This window comes from Ptychodera flava, chromosome 12 (genome assembly GCF_041260155.1).
Source record: "Ptychodera flava strain L36383 chromosome 12, AS_Pfla_20210202, whole genome shotgun sequence".
Taxonomy (NCBI): Eukaryota; Metazoa; Hemichordata; class Enteropneusta; family Ptychoderidae; genus Ptychodera; species Ptychodera flava.
The window spans coordinates 37,017,427-37,035,503 of record NC_091939.1 but is presented as its reverse complement, the minus strand read 5'-3'; the positions used below and the strand labels follow the sequence as shown (position 1 = coordinate 37,035,503).

Sequence of the window (18,077 nt, the reverse complement as noted above, 5' to 3'; positions counted from 1 at the left end):
ATCTTGTTGGATTGAATTCACTTAGCTATGAAAAACATTCTATTGGCATTTAAAGGTGTTAAACTCCAGAGTTTATTTATCAGACTCATCTCAGGGAAACCTTATTTTCTCAATGAAACGTTCCAAGCAAAGCAAAGAGCTTATAGTTACACTATGTAAATAATTTAAGTCTTCAAGAGTTTATGTGACAAGCGATCTAACAGCCAATACAGCTCAGCTGTGTAATGTTGAGAACAGATATTTGTGATACATTGATACATACATGTGTGCTAATGTGAACATATCATATTAAGATCATCTCTACGAAAATGTGCATCAAGAATCAAAGCTATCAGATGAGTAATTTTCTAGAAACAAATATTTTGACCAAAAATGACAAACTTGATCCAGATAAAAAATTGCAGATTTCATAAATTCAAAAGATCATATAAAGATAACCTTCGGAACCTGTATACCAAATATCAAAGCTGAAAGCGGACGAGTAGTTCTTGAGAAACACACTTTTGACCAAAAATTGCAAAGATTGCCCCAACAATACAAAATTGCAGATTTCATCATAATTTCAATATATCATGTTAACAAAATAGTGTCAATGATACTGTGCTCCCATTTTACAGAGATGGTAAGTACTAGTACACACATGACATTGCATTCTTACCTGTAGGTTGATTGATAAGAAAATTCCTTTGCAAGTCCAAATTAATCTTATACCCCAGCAATATGAAATGCTCCATCTCATAATGACTTTTACACATCTGACAGAAAACAACCCTAGGGTAAAGACTATCATGTTTTACAGCAATCCAACAAATACTTTGGGAGAAAATGATTTTTTGACAAAAAATGGGAAAAATTGCCCCAAAAATACAAATATGAAAATTTCACCACAATTTAAACAAATCTGACAAAGGTCAACCCTAGGATCATACATACAAGTTTTCAAGGCAATGGGATGAGCGCTTTTAAGGAAAGATTTTTTGACAAAAAACGGAAAATTGCCCCAAAAATACAACTTTCAAAATTTCACCAGAATTTGAAGAAATGTAACATAAGTCACTATAAATAGCCTGCATACCAAGTTTCAACCAAATCTGGCCAGTGGTTACAGAGTTTTAGCAATTTTGTGGGATTTTTTCTTTTTTTCCCCTCATTTGCATATTTTTTACTTTAACATGTTTATTTCAACAAATTCACACCTCCACCCCTGGGTGCACCTGTCCACCAAATACTAAGATGATAGGGGGTGCGGTTTAACCCTTTCACCCCCAGTTCCCTTTGTACAAGTCCAACTTTACCATAGAAAACAATGGATTTGGAACAAACCATGGTGGTGAAAGGGTTAAGGAGTTTTTAATGTATACGGACATACATCCGCACATACTAACTATACATACATACATACATACATACATACATACATACATACATATATACATACATACCCCGGTACATACATACAGACAGACAAACAGATAGACATGCATACATGCATACATTTATTTTTACAGCTTTTAACCTCCAACAGCCGACCAACTTGTCAATATCAGCTTGTTCAACTTGATACTACTGCTTATAATAATACAAACGAGAGTTAATTACATTCTAATTAAAGTAAACAAGACTTGCTTATCAAGCATATCTGTCAGGTTATAAAGAATCTTCAGCTGGATATCTTTATCAGTATTTTCATCCTATTAACCAAGCACATTTTAACTTTCAAATTAACATTGCAAGTGAGTTCTGTTGATATTAAAGTTGAACCTGTAGGTACTCAGAGAAAGCACACGGAAGAGTCAAATGTTTGCAACTTAAGAAGTTCAAGGTCATCAAAAGCATTACAAGGAATCATGTAACACTTTCATTGCACTGTTTACACAGATTGCATAATTGCTATAAATAGCACATGAGGAATCTTACAGCCCAGCTTTACCATGAAAACCCTATCACTTTGACCACTCTTTTAATTGACCACTCTATTTTTTTCCTCAAAAAGTAATTTTATTTTATCCTTACCAAGTCTACCATCAATGGAAATTGGAACTTTCTCTGTCTCTATTTATTTGACCAACCTATCATGACAAACTATTATGAGCAATTTCTTTTAGATAACATACAGAGCACAATATATGACGGTTCAGAATATGTCATAGTTGGGATTCAGGAAAGTTGCCTTTACATGTTTTAATCCTCCAAGATGGTAAGCATTTCACTATGAACTGTTAAAAAAGTTGAACTTTCTAATAATTCTACACTAAAATTATTTTGGCTTTGTTGATTTCCTAATTAATTCAATTATTTAAAATCATATTAATTATTTTTTTCTTTCTAGGTGAATTGATAGGGTTTATACAGTACAAGAGTTACATACAATGTAAGTCAAATTCAGTTAAAACATCAATTACCGTCTAACATTGCATCATTCCTATAAATAGCACCTCAGCCTGGAGTAGCACAATCATAATCTGCTCATTCACACAGGCAGAACTTGACTTTGAATGAATGACCTACTACATTTCACCTATGTACCAAATATGAAAGCATGGCAAAAAGTACCACAAAATTTGCAAATTTCACCTTGAGTTCACAGAGTCATCTTCAGGTCACTCGTAGGAACCTGCACACCCTATTAGAAAGTAATGGCATACACAGTTTCAAAGATTTCTTTAACCAAAAATGGCAAAAATTGCCCAAAAATACAAAGATGCAAATTTTGCCATAATTTTGATGAATCCTATTTTGAGTTATCACAAGGCACCTGCACGACAAATGTTAAAGCGATCCGGCCATTGGTTTAAGAGAAAAAGATTTTTTACTTAAATGGCAAAAAGAAAGAAAAAAAATTCATTAAAAATAGAAAGAATCAAATATTGACATCAAATCTATGTGTTTAAATGATTTGGGCCTAAGGTACCTAAAACCCAAATATGACAATGATCAGATGAGTAGTTCCTGAGTTATTGATTTTTGACCATTTTCACCGTTTTTTCCTACCTCATTTGCATATCTATGAGACCAAAAAGTTCATCATGCATTGGACGGACAGACATCCCATATACATACATACATACATACATACATACATACATACATACATACATACATACATACAGACAGACAGACAGACATCTCACATACAGACTTTTTTCAACCACATAACCTCCCAATTGCCATGGCAGATGGGAGCTAATGAACCCTAGGAACCTGTCTACCAAACATCAAAGCTATCAGATGAACAATTCTTGAGAAACAAATTTTTGACCCAAAATGGCAAAAATTGCCCTAAAACTACAAAATTGTAGACTTCATCATCATTTCAATACATCACATTTAGTTAAAGGGACAAAGTCGGCCATTTTTCTACGATTTTTCAATTACTTAAATCTCCGGTCAACTCAATAGGCGACCTAATTGGTTACCATAGATGGCTTCAAGGATACATAAAACCACCTTCTTGGTCTTTACAGCAAGGTTCAATGTTAATAAGGGGGTCCCCACACTTTGAACAAGCCGCCGCCGTTTGAACCCCAGCACTTAATGATCACTACTACGCATACTACCCCTGGTACTTTATGTCAACATAGAGCTAGAGCGTTAGTGGCCTGTGACCTGCAAACTAACTTTAGCACAACGGATATTGAGGAGCACTCGCATAAACAAATGCACATCTTACAAACTAGAGTAAAATAGTGAAACTAAACAGGGCATAAACCAATGCAAACATGTATAAACAAACAAACAAGGAGCCAGAGTTCCCAGTGGTTTATATCCTTTCCGGGGGCTTATAGTATACTAAGACGAGTACGGTAATGTTCGTAGTTGGAAGGTTACTGCCCATAGTTTACTTTCGATAGCTAGAAAACTATCAGAATTGAAGCAAAACCAAGAACAACTTTTCCAGCCACAGAAATTCAACCATGGCGACAGTCTCTCTGTATTTGTTTACTTCCGGGTTTACGCTCATGTTTTTGCATTTACCACCATAGGCTTGTACATCTCACGAACTGATTGGAAATGAGTGCATTTCGCACACATGTATAGTTGAAGTACTCTAGTGGAACCTTTTTCTCATAAGACAAAAGTGAATGTTGCGGCATACAAAGTTTTCGTGAACCAATTCGTAAAGGGAAAAAGAACATGATAAAAGTCGCCAAAGTAAATTCATCCTGGTTTGAGCCCCACAACAGTAACGTCCCCAATTCGGGCCAAGGCAGGGCTAACAAGCTATCTGATTGGTCCAATTTGAATTTCACTGACAGACGTACTAACCCCCCAAAGTGTGACACTTAAGTTTGCCATACAAACTGTACGAATCAAAGGAGAAAGATGCTCAACATCACTGATTTTTGCCCTTTCCATCGCATTACAGGATAGGTGTGGTAAGTACAGGACATGATGCCACCACAAACCCAACGTTTCAATTGTCTGGCATTTATTTGGTGTGTTTTTCTTGACTTGAAAATACAGATGTCGGAATCCCACTTGCTTCCCTTGTCTGAATATATAGAGGGAGTGAATAAGTCTAACCCTAACCCTAACCCTAACCCTAACTTAAGCCTAACCCTAACCCTAACCATCGGAAATATATATCCACAAACAAACAAACAAATAAATAAACTGCTCTTTATTGACAAATATTAACAAAACAGCTTTTCGCTGTTATTTTATTAAAAATAACCAATAAACAAATACAAACACATACACACAAACAAATACAGACACAAATAAACAAGGAGTTAGAGCCCCCTGTGGAAAAAGGCTGCAAGTGTCAATTTTGGCATAGCTTCCACGATACGGTAAACGGGTGCTAAAGTCCTGCCTGCTCAGCTGGTGACCTCACTGCACAAAGAAATGGAAAGTACATTATCTAGGGGGTTAACAGGACCTCTCTTTGAAACTTATTTTTGGTCTAAAAATCATGTAGAGGTATTATTAATTATTTAAAAATGATTAATTTTTACTTTTGTTCATTAAAATGTGTTCTCAGCACTGTAAACTTTTGAGCGAAACAATGAAAAACCCTAAAATTTTCAAGCTGATTATGTTCCAACGTAAGTACCATCAGAGGAATGCAAACCTCTCCAAGCGGCAATGGTTTACTCCTGGCAACATACAGCTTCATGTTACTCATCTGGGACTTGCCCCCTTGTCGGTAATTGCTCTGATTGACACGATTTTGAGTAACTTTCAATGAAAACCATTGATTGACACATGTCAAATTCCAGTCCTACGGGCGCGAAGCGTGGCACAAGCAAATCCCTTACCCCCGTTCGTGAATGCAGCTTAGCCGATTACTATTGCCCTCAAAGTATGACTCATCAGCTATGCCTTAATAAGGTAAAATTGGCGTAAATAATCAAGAAAACCCAGGCTAACGACGTGGCGCAAAAATCGCAAATATTGTAAACAAATGCTCATGAATAGTATCACATGACATCTCAGAGCTGTGCCAATTGGTTAAGAGTCTAGACATAATGAACTGAAGACTAAGCTTGGGTGTAGTGACTGGTTATCACTGGTTAGCTGCAGCCCAAGCCATGTCGGTACAAACCCGTACCTGACTGAGGACCACTCGGTTAAGTCAGTAATGAACGGTAACACTCGTAAGCCAACTCCCAACTGAGCTGGCTAAACTACGTTGAGCTGTGCTTCAATGGCTCAGCCATGTCGTTAATACAACGGCAAAAACGTAGTTTTTGTGCTACACTGCCAAGTCGTTTAAGGTACGTATTCAATTGACCCTACCCTGGGGAAACAGGACAGGTTTGACGGTGCTTCTGCACCCCTAGCACGACCCTCAGGGTCTCTGACTAACAGACGAGTGAGGTGATGTTTGTGCCTAGCGGACGTGCGTAATACTGAAGGAGTTTATTTCCGAAAAAATAAACATGAAACGGCAATAAAATGACGCACTCCCAGGGGCAAACAAAGCCGGTGACCTCAATTTTTTTCTGCAGCAACCCTTGAGCTCCTTCCCCTGTCTACGGGCATGTAGAAATTATCGAAGTCTAACACGTATAAGTACGGCTAAAACTACCCTGAAAATGGGCGATTTCTGCCAAAATGCCTGGCAGGATAACATGCAGGAGAGCCAATCTTTTGCAGGCACATATTATGGGGCGGTTTTCTACTGACTTGGGAGAATAACGGACAAGGGCGCTCGGCAGGAAAAGGGTTAATAATGTTCTATCATAGTATCTATAATGTACATAGCAAGTTTCATCAATTTTGGTCTTGTAAATTCAAATATATATCCTTACTTTCAAAAGGTCATTAAATATGCAAATTAGGATTTGGATGAAGTAAAAATTCTTCATGACTTTCAATAATGTTAAATCATAGTATCCTCAATATGCATACCAAGTTTCGTCAATTTTGATCAAGTAAATTAAGATATATACGCCTAATTAGGAAATTTCATTAAATATGCAAATTAGTAATTATCTTTCGCATCACCCCTTTAATAACTTTCACAGCTGATATATCTTGATGTGATCAACATTTGTAGCAAATCTCATCAAATTGCGTGCAATCGTTCTCATTCAGTGTTCTCCCCAGGATCAAGCAAAAGCGTAGTGGCTAATTTGCATAATCATTTGTATATCATTAATTTACATTTGCATATGGATATAAGCTTGCACATGCACCCATGCATTCATGTACACTCACAACAAAATGCAATGGTAACACACAAGTATGCAATTTGAACATCATGGAAACTCTTTATTACACTTAAATAAATCATCACAGTATAGTACAATTGCAATTAAAATAGAAGATTCAAACAGTAACAGCAAGTTCAGATTGAAAGCAAGAAATGGTTCGTCTGATTGGAGTTTCATTAATACATATATTGCTAATAAAATTGTCAAAAATTGCCAACAAAGAGGAAAATTCATAAGTTTAAGCTTTACACAATTCAAATGTAATTGAGTTTTATATCATTTTTGAACGACAAACACCGCGAATAATGTTTCATCACGGGGATCAATTTCAACCAGCGCCCCCCCCCCCCCATAACTACCACTGCCACTGAACATCGTCGTTCGATTCTTGATTTTAAAAATACCACCAAGATGATCACAAGACATGAACTCAGTACGACTAGAATCACTCGAAAATCAGGTGTAAAATCTTTCAGAGAACGTGTCAGAGTGGAACCACACGCGACGCCAGGATCAATGTCAACACGTTATAAACACGTCGGCCAACATGGCCGCCGCCATATTGGAATTTTTGCGATGTGAACTCGATCGCGATCGTGATCGTACTCGGACAAAAAAAGAGATCATCGTTGTAAAATCATAATCAACCTCACTAGTCAACTGCTTCTTTTGTTTCTTTTGCGGTCCATTTCGTTGATCAAAGCATGGGAATGTGATCAAAGGCCCCGCTTGTGCTACACCGCCTAACTCTGTGAATACTTGTCCTTGATGTATACCGACTAAAGGTCTTTGTTGGTCGTAATAGTCGTTGTAGAATAAAAACTTGTGAACAACCCAGCCGATTCTTCTATTGTTTTAACGTATCTCTCAACACTTACGGACAAGTTATCGGACGCAAACCATACTTCACACGTTCCACTCTTTCACCAGGTTGAAAGTTGCAGTGAGCGCTAATGTGTAGACAATGCATGCAACAGCTGGTAGCTACGCAGAGCACTAGCGTGTGAACTAAAGGATGGCGGGAATATTTTAAAGCGTAGCGGGGAGAATCAAAGCGTAGCGGGGAGAGGTGAAAGCGTAGCGGGACCGCTACGCTAAAATGGCCTGGGGAGAAAACTGTCATTGTATATCCGTTTTTTCTAAAATCATTAATTACACTACGGGATTTTTGGGCCTCTTTTTGTTTCACGCGTAGCCGTACTAATTAATTATTCATGAGCCCACTACGGACGCGACACGCTGTCTCAAAGGTATTGACAACCGACAGAAATATATATCACTATTGCCACCGTTCCACGCTACCATAGTCCTAAAGATTTTCCAAATATATAGTACATATACATGAAAACGTATGTGTAAGTATTTTACTTATACATGAAAGAAATTATGAAAATTCTACCCAAATTATGCTGACACAGGCAAGCGGTTATGTCCTAATCACGTACAGCACCACTGCTAATTAAGCCCTGAAACCAGTTCGTACAAGAAAAATAGGGCGTAATTTTAAAATCGAAAACGATACGTTTTCGGTTACGATGAACATCCAAACGACTGTATCTTTTCTTCCATTTCGTGCAAAAAATGAAAAAATTGAACCCGCGAGTTTTAGGTATTACAAGTGAAGATGGATGATACGAAAAATCCCCATAGTAAACAATGGTTTTTTGTAGGTTCTCAGTACCTTGCGGATCACACGCTTCATCTTTTTAAGTGTTTTATTCATAGATACACAAATTCACACCTGAGATCTTGAGATACTGTACTACAATCCTATCGTTTTTGATTTTTAAATATATGCTTAAATTTTTGTGATTTTACACTTGTACCGCCGTCTGTAGTTCAACAAAAAACACGTTGCTCGCGCCCCATAGGAAAACAATAGCATCTACGGGCTGCAAGTTCATCGCCGCTATAGTGCCGATAAATTGCTTCAACGTATTTATTTCATCAGCTACGAATGTAAAAATCTGATTCCGTAATCTTTAGATGCCATTCTACAATCGTATCGTTTTTGATTTTTGAATATTTGCTTAAATTATTGTATTTTTACATTTTTACCGCCGTGTTTGTTCGGCAACACACATACTAGCGCCCCTTAGAAAACAATGGCATCTACCAGCTGTAGGCTATAAATTCTTCGCCGCTATCATGCCGATCGCTTGTTTAAGATATTTATTTCATCAGCTATAAATGTAAAACTCTAAATCTATAATCTTGAGATACTGTACTACAAGGATGTCATTTTCGATATTTGGATCTTGCGTTAGTTTTATTGAAATTTACATTTTACAGTCGTGATTCAGCGACGTACGCGCTGTGCTCTCCCTGGCCTTTCGAAATTGTTAGTAAATTTACGAATTGGCTTCAAAAAATATTAGTAAGCACAAATTATGTTATTCTGAACCCACCAACTTTCAACAAGCACTTCTGGTACTCAATAGATGATTTTAAGGGGATAGAAATGATGAATGATTTCATTAAAGACAAAAGAAAATGAAAAATCCTTTTTTAGTTTTTTTGACAATGAAAACTCATATTTTGATGCGCATTTTCAAAAGATTTATTGAATAACACAGTACATCATGGGTCATGAATGCTTGTAACATTGAAATTTCTTCCTTGTCTCAATAAAGTGTGTAATTTTGGTCAACGGCCTTTGAATGTTATTCAATTACTCTATCTTTATTACACAACATAACATGTTCAAGTATATTGTGACACAAATCATAACTCCCTTTGTGTGTGTAGTCAGTGGTTGATGATTATATATATTAATTTATGAAGCGGTCATTAATATTATCAAATATTATCAGTGTTTGCACAAGTTTTAGATGCTAGAAAATCTGTCCCCTGTTTTTCATATTTGGAAAGCTCTGTTACTTTTAAAGTATGCATGTCATCCCATAGGTACTAGGTGGTGCCTCTATAGCTGCAGTCATTATGCCATGTTCATCTCTAAAATTCTTTTTAAACAACCACTGATCAGAACATTTGGCAGTCTGTGGTTTCGCACAAATTTTGTCTCATCTCAATCAAATTTAAGTACGCAAACTGAGACTGGTGATCCTGCTAATGTTTCTTAGAGACAGTTATACTTTTAAAACGCTGCAGATGATCGTCATTTATTTTTTTGTCTGGATAAACTTTTTGGTCATGGGACTGTGCACAGCATTTTCTCTGGATCATAGAAAACTATCAGTATTCATAACATTTGCTGAGACAGTTTCTTGTAAAATATTTGAAGGAAACCTATTAAAATTGGCAAGCTGACTGAAAAATTCAATTTGCAGATCGTCAAATGACAAATCTATGACATCTAAGATTTCCGGCTCGCTTCCACCTCCATGCACAGAAAAACACTGTGCAGTACATGTTCAACCATGCGCGGCCCGGACTGCAGTTCTGCTGTAGTTCGACTGTCTTTCAGGCTGACTGTTCTTGATCTCTTCTAGCTCAGCGGTTTCATTGTTTCGTATTTTTTTCATATCAGTTGCCGTTTTTATGCCCAACTTTCTTTCCCAACTGGATACTATCAATCCAAAGTATTTGTAACTACCCGCTTCCCTCGATCCGCTTCAACAGTCCACTCGGAAAGTTGACAGCATGTGAGTGTTTGGGTGTCTCGAAACTATCGTAATGGGGTGGTAATGCATGACACACCACTATGAGATTACAAGACCCGGGGATCTTGAAACCTTTTCGCGCATGCTCATGTTATTACAGGTCAAAGTCCAAAGCCAGCTATCACCATGTGTCGATGCGCTGATGATAGGGGCAGCGTAGGTTTTGAAAGACGAGATATGACAGTATTTCCCCGGAATTCACAATCTTGACCGAAAATCAGGCTTCAAAAATAACAAAATCGTTCGTAAATGGCCGATCGGGCATTCATTTTTTTTCGGAAATTTTCATTTTTGTTCGTAATTTACGAAAGTTACGAGCGACAGCGAGAGCACAGACGCGTCTGTTACTCTCCCGCACCCCATACAAAACAATGGCATATTTACCGGATGTAAATTCTTCGCCGCTATCGTGCCGATCACTTGCCTCAAGATAGATATTTCTTCAGCTATGAATGTAAAAATCTAAATCTATAATCTTGAGATACTGTACTACAAGGATGTTATTTTCAATGGTTAGTTGTTGAGTTGCTTTTATCTAAATTTACATTTTACTTTTGTGATTCGGCGACGTAATTTATTACGCTCAAGCCCATACAAATACATTGGCATATTACCGGCTGTGATTATTCACCGGTCCCGAGTAAATCGCTCGCTTGGAGATTATTATTCCTTCAGCTATTAATTTAAAAAATTACAACAATAATCTTGATGTAGTGCACTTCAATTATGTGGCTCTAGATTTTTGAAGTTTAGCTTTAATATTTTAAATTTTACATTGTAACAGACGCAAGTAATTCAGCGGCTTACATGCCGAATACCCTATACATAACAAGGGTCTTTCCACTGGCTGCAATGCTATACCGACCCCATTCACATCGCTCGCCTCTTTATGCTTATTGCTGCCACTATGTATATAAAAAATTACAGATATTATCTGGAGATAATATGCTTCCATTTTATGATTTTCGATTTTTGAAGGCTTACATAATTTGCTCATTTTTTTGCATTTGTATTGCTGGTGTTTGGCGACGTCAACAAGCCCAGCGCTATAGTACTTATATATCTAAAAACAGCTGTAAATATAGGAGGCAAAATATAGAAAATGATACTGTTGTATTTGTTTTTGCTAGATATACTTCCCAAGGTATGTCGGATTATTGAAACACACCTGCAGACTGATTATACAGCCAATGTTTACAATATCGCACTCAATATCGCAGCTTCTCTTTCTGGGCGCCGCCATCTTGAAAAATCTGTTGCTATTGACAATAGCAATAGCAGAGCTTAAAGGTATACTGTCACCTGTTCCAATTTTGCCACACTTACCAAGGAAAGAGAAAATCTAATCAATTATAGATTTTAAGCGGGTGGCCGCTTTTTAAAAACAGCGCCCTCACATGGGCATGGGCATACAAAGGAACGCCCCCTTGACCATATATGGGCGACAGGTGACTGTATACCTTTAATGGCGGCGATGCACTGAACAATTAGAAGGCCATTTGCCCCATAGTGTTATGTAAATGAGCAAAAAGTAAGCAAGCCACACCCACCAAAAACTAATCAGTTCTTGCCATTTGCAAACTGAATCTATGTACCAGATTTGATTCTGATCTGATGAGCCGTTTTTGAGATATTGAGCCCACAGACAGACAGACCCACAGACAGACAGACAGACAGACAGACAGACAGACATCGCTGCGACATATGCTCACGTGTGTCAACACGTGAGCAAAAAATGGTTTGTGACATGATGTCGCACACGCCAATCACCCTACAATACCCAATCAAATCGCTGGTACCGGCCACACCTCAAAAGCCAGGTTATCGTGCAGACTGCATTCCATTTTGGTCGTCTGCAGGAAAAACGCTGCGTAACGCTATTTCGTCACGGGGGAGCACTCCCGTTTCTTATTTTTTATCTTGGTATACGACGTTCACGATTAAAGTGCCGTGCATGTCGATAAAAGATTGGGCAATTCCAAAACATTCAACAGAAACACGACACTGAAATGTCTTTGGAAGTATTGAGGTTTCAAATCATATATCACGATAACTATGAGTACCTCCCCCGGGTTCTTGAGGGATGGGCAACGCTGGCTCTAGTTTGTCAACACGATATCCACCTAGTACCTGTGAAATGCATTGTAATACTACGATCGAAAGTTGCGTGCAGACGTTACAAACTTGAAGGTGGATAAAGCAGCCGGTCAAGCACAAGGTTATAGTCAAGTTTGTTGGAAAACACCCTAATACCACTGACGCAACTTTCGCATAGAGGCAAACAAAAAGACAAGTCCGGGTCAAAGGTAGTACCGTACAGAGAAGTTGTAATATTATGAAAAACCAAAGGTAGCTAAATCTGCGTATGTTTGCGGAGAGCCTGACAGGAAAAGATCGGTAGCTGAAATGTGAGTTCGGTTCAGCTTACAGAAAATTTCAAGTTTCCTCAGTTCCATCCTAACCCTATGTACCTACCAGCTGCCGTCTGCACTGTAATCTTCTCTCACTGTTCCCCACTGCCGCTCTGACAAGAACGGGCCCCATCGTTTCCAGTTGTGCGTCCGTTCTCTGTCTTCTGCAAGTCGTTGCCGTTCGGCGTCCATTTCAATTTTAATGTAAAAGCTGGATCAAATGTGAAGGGCAAGCTTTAGGTGAACTGAATGTAAACCCAGTCTGAGTCAGGTCTCACACCGAGGTCAAAACCTGCGTTGGCTTCATAAACACTGAGAAAGTTCGCGTCATCCTCATCCTCAGATTCAGTTCGCTCAACCCCTGCCTCAAATCAGATGAAGATGACGCCACTCAGCATCAGCTTCAGAGTCAGATTCAAATAAAGCCAAATTCTGGATAAGCTCTGTTTGACCCGATGTAGAGAGGGCCTTTAGGATTGAATAGCAGAAAATATACAAATATTATTCTGAATAATCGAACAAGCATGCACACTAAACAAACAATAATTGCAAACGTTAAAAAATAAAGAATATAAAAATGTACAAAAATGTACAAAAATAACGTCACCGACGCTTTGCTTACATTTGATTACATATGGCTTGCCAGAGTGAGTGAACCTACAAATTTTAATCATGGCTTCTAAAGGCTTTCGCTTGAAATATGTCAAGTACATTTGAACATATTTGGAAACAATATTCATCAAAGTACGCAATGTTTGGCAACTGTTGTAATGGGCGCAGATGTGAGAAAAGTACAGTTCATATAAACAATAAATATCAATTTAAATAATCTAATCCAGATCAGAACCTTTGTTACAAAATTTCATGAAGAGATAACTGTGCAAAGCAGATTTAAATGACAACAAACTTTCACAATTACGAATAGACACAGGAATAGAATTCCAAATTTTCGTAGCTCGAAAAGCAAACGACCTTTGACCCATGGTAGTCCTGAACCTTGGTGGGTAAAGGTCACCAGCGCTAACACTTCTAGTATTTAAACGATACATTCTGGATGGGGTCAGGTCTCGCTTGGCTTGCATGAAATACAATACAAATACAAATACGAAATACAACATTCGGTGTATTTCATACGGACATTCATTGAAAAAATGTATTAAATGTGTAAAGAATGTATTTCGTGCAGACCTTTCGTGTAATAAATGTAAAAAATGTATTAAATGTAAAGAATGTATTTCGTGCTTGAATAAATGTAAAAAATGTAAAACGTGCAAAATTCTTGACTACCAACCATGGATGACTTTATTTTACAACACAATGCAGCCTGGTACATCGAAAATAGTGATACAATCTACCATACCAAAGTAAAGGTCCTCTTTTAATAATGTATTGCATGGAATTACTATTTAGACAATATTTGGTCCCTCTACTGTCTATGGTTGCACTATAGAAGACTAAGGTAACATATAAAATCAAGCATTCAGCAATGTGCACTGGCTCCCCAAAAATCATGCAGATTCTTATTAAAGTATGAGTATATTGAAGTAAACGTAAGCTTTAGTATTCAGCCATTTAGGGTTTCTTTTGGGCTGCCACCACTAACAATGCTGCTACACCTACATGACAATGCTATGTGCCAAACTACCACCCAGTCGAATAAGCATTGCACTATCATAGACAAATGGGGAAATTTCTGAACAGGTCTATATCTACCAAGGAGTCTGTGGCATCACAGACGTCTGTTTGAAAGCCCTTTTAACCAAATTTTAAAGCATCAAACCAGGGATTTGTGTAGAAGCCTTTATTTCCCATTATTTGACCCAGAAGACAAACAATATCAGAAATATACAATACAACAATGTAATGTAACAAAACCCCAGCAAACCTTCAAAGGAATTTCAGCATTTTTTTTCAAAATAAACTTGATTTGTTTTGATTTGTTTTTTTTGAATTTCAGCATTTTTTTTTCAAAATAAACTTGATTTGTTTACATCCATGTGATTAATAGCCATAGCTTGCTTGATTAGATAGCCAGCAAAGGACAAACTACTGTTGTGATATCGATCTAACGTTGGATAAGGGCTGTGGGTATTTCAAAATTCAAGCCAAATAAACTTTCACATACATAAGATCCCCTACACTGGTGGTAAACGATGCTGACGCCACAGTATTCATAAGGGAGCGTTCAGTTATTATGGCCGGGGCTGGGCCGGCAAATTCTTCCTGCGCATCAGTCAAAATAAGTGAACCCCCCTACCCATTGCACCAAAAAATTGATGACCCCCTTTTAAGATGACAAAAATTTCATGACACCCCCCCCCCCCCACACACACACACACACACATTGCTTGAGTAAAGCTGCACACACAAACATCTGTTGGGGGCGATAAAATAAAAAAAGATTCTCAGATTTTTTCAAATGACCCTCCTTACAAACTCACAAGGTGTTAATGTTCAAATTTCCCATTCTTACTTGCTATATTTTTGAAATTACCTCTCAAAGGGATTTGACAGAAATTACAGGTGGATTGCAATATTTTTGTGCAACCATGTGTGTACAACATTTTGATATTTGGATTTAATTGATAATCAGCTGTTGATAATGTTGATTCACTATACATGGTAGTCTATGAGAAAACTATTATGTTATACCTTTTCAATACAAAACTGTACCTATGCATTTATAGATATTTGATAAATGAAATAAATGTATTTAATTCGAATAGGGTTGTTACAACTGGTGAGTACAAAAAAAAATTGACTTTAGAATTTCACCAAAAATGTTCATACACTATGCATGGGAGTCTATGATAAAATTGTGAATAATTTTTTCCAATGAAGAACGTGCATATACAGACGTTGAATAATTAACATAATTGTACTTGATTAGAATATGATGGTTAAAGGTGCATATTATGTGTACAAGAAATCTGATTTTGGAATTTCACTGAAAATGTTTATCCACTATACCAGGTACATTGGAGTGTATGTGGAAACTACGAATAATTTTTTTCCAAGACAAAAATAGGTAAACATGTGTATTTATGTACTCTCGATTATTAATATTAATGTACTGGATTAGATCAGAATGGTAACAAATGCATGTGTTCGCCAGAAATTTGATTTTGGAATTTCACTGAAATGTAGATTTACTGCTCATGATAGTCTTTGAGAAAACTATGAATAATTTTTTTCCAATACAAAACTATCTAAATCTGTGTATTTATGGACGTTTGATAATTCATTTGAAAGTACTTAGTTAGACTAGGATCGCGAAAGGTTGATATGTGTGCAAGAAATTGGATTTTTGGAATTTCACCGAAATATTGATTCACTATACATTGGATTCTATGAGAAAATTATGAATAATTTTTTTACAATGCTAAATTAATTTGTGCTTTTATAGGTGTTCAATAATTTATACAAATGTACTTGATTCAAATAGGGTTTTCGAAAGTTCAGATGTTGACAACAATTATGATATTGGAATTTCACCTAAAAGTATAGTTTCTCTTTTCATGGTACTAGTAGTCTACAGGTAACTGTTAAATAATTTCCCTGACATAACTTGCTATATCTCTAATATGTAAGTAATAGGAATTGTTCATTGCCCTCGGTGAGCTTGATTTACAATAAGATATGCCTCAGAGTTGCCAAGTCAAGATGTTCATGTGACCGATAATTATACTTTTGTTCAGATTTACAGTTAAATGACATCAGAGAACGAAATCTTGCAACGAATCATTTTTATCTGCCAGAATATTTCTGAACACTGAAACTGCATTTCAACGGGACGGATACTTATGAAAATTAAGTGACCCCCCTCTGAGCTGTTTGAAAGATACATGACCCCCCTTTGCAGTTTTCAAATTTAAGGTGACCCCCCCTGGATTTTGCCGGCCCACCCCCCACCCACCCCCCCTCGGCCGTAATAACTGAACGCTCCGTAACATGGCTGGCGAAAACGTGCGGGTGTAAACGATAGATTAGAATAAGAATAAAAGGAATAGAAAAAGAGAGTTGGGAGGATCGACGTTGGAGGAGAACCCTTGACGACCTGAAGACCACGCAGGACGAGAAAACTGCTCGGCGCTCCTCTCCTCCACGGTTTAGACATCTTGCTTCCCGCTACCCCGCACTATTTTGCTAACTAGACCAGTTTAGGCAGTGGTTTACGTAATTGCTCGAGTTAGCTTATTTTATTAAATTTTACACATTTGAATTTGCACCGTAAATTCCCAGTGTTCGTGTCCATCTATTCGGACGTCAGCACGATTCTGTGTAGATACCTCTCAGCTTAGTCTTAGCTCTAGCAAGTGAGTGAAATTCCCCCATTATATTCCCCCGCTCAAAACCTTCCCGTGTGACAATACTGTAAAGCTTCTCCAAAATAGGTGCAGTAATTGTTGAGAGAATAACTATTAACTGTAAGTCTTAAAGGGAAGAAGTAGCAGATTTTTGAACATACGTCATTTTGATAATTTCTTGTGTTGAACTGCTAAAGTTATGCTGGCACTTGTTTTCAAGATATATTACCTAAGGAAACTTCAATGACGTAATTTTTGGTCAATACCATAATCGTATCGAGCAACACTGTAACAAACCATGATTCAGCATGCAGCATATTTCATGAAGCAGAACAACACAACTCATATATAATATCAAACTTGTCAAGTTAATAATCAACGATAACCAGAGAAGCGTCTGGAGACTTTGTCCCTTTATATGTACCTGGTTAATAACAACCATGCGAATACGGAAGATAACTGACCTTGTCAATAGCCAGTTTCCTCCAGAGTCTGAGTAGCTAACACTTTAGATTAAAAAGATTGGTTTTAATTTTATTTTAATATTTTTTAAAATTAATTTAATTAAGTCATCAGAAGTATTGGAAAAAAAGGAAACCCACTTGAAGATACATTATTCTGTCACTTATGCATCTCTATTGAAGGGAGAGAAAATAATGGAGAAACAAATATCAGTTTTTAGTGGCCATTCCGTTCCGTCGATTAGTGCAAGTCCCCGCCCCCAGTTTACCAAGTACGGTGTCGCATGTTGAGAGCCTGGTGAAGGACGATGGCGTTAGCAGAGACAGCCATTGTGAAATGACAGAATCATCCTAAAATAGTGCGACCGATGATGAACTTGCCTGCTATGCAGATTTACCATCGTCCAATGACTAGTTTGTCCGTTATTCGTTTTTCAAAGTCACCTACTGTAAAATGAATGCAACATGTTCCCAGTTCACTGACGCAAAAGAGTTGCCCTCTTCCCCGATGACATAAAATAGATTCCTCTTCCCCGCCCACTGAGAGAATAAACTGTGCTCTCCTCCCACAGAATCGCTTGAGAACACATTTTTTCATGAACACCTTCTTCGT

General features: G+C 37.5%; 1 protein-coding gene across 1 annotated transcript in view; it reads right to left on the bottom strand.

Moving 5' to 3' along the window:
• LOC139145772 (uncharacterized) overlaps positions 1-13,027 on the bottom strand; it is a 103,315-nt gene extending 90,288 nt beyond the window's left edge. Inside the window, exon 1 of the mRNA XM_070717076.1 lies at positions 12,761-13,027. Coding sequence (XP_070573177.1) covers positions 12,761-12,888 — 128 coding nt within the window. The 5' untranslated portion in view covers positions 12,889-13,027. The remainder of the gene's footprint in view (positions 1-12,760) is intronic.
• Between the last annotated feature and the right edge of the window lie 5,050 nt (positions 13,028-18,077).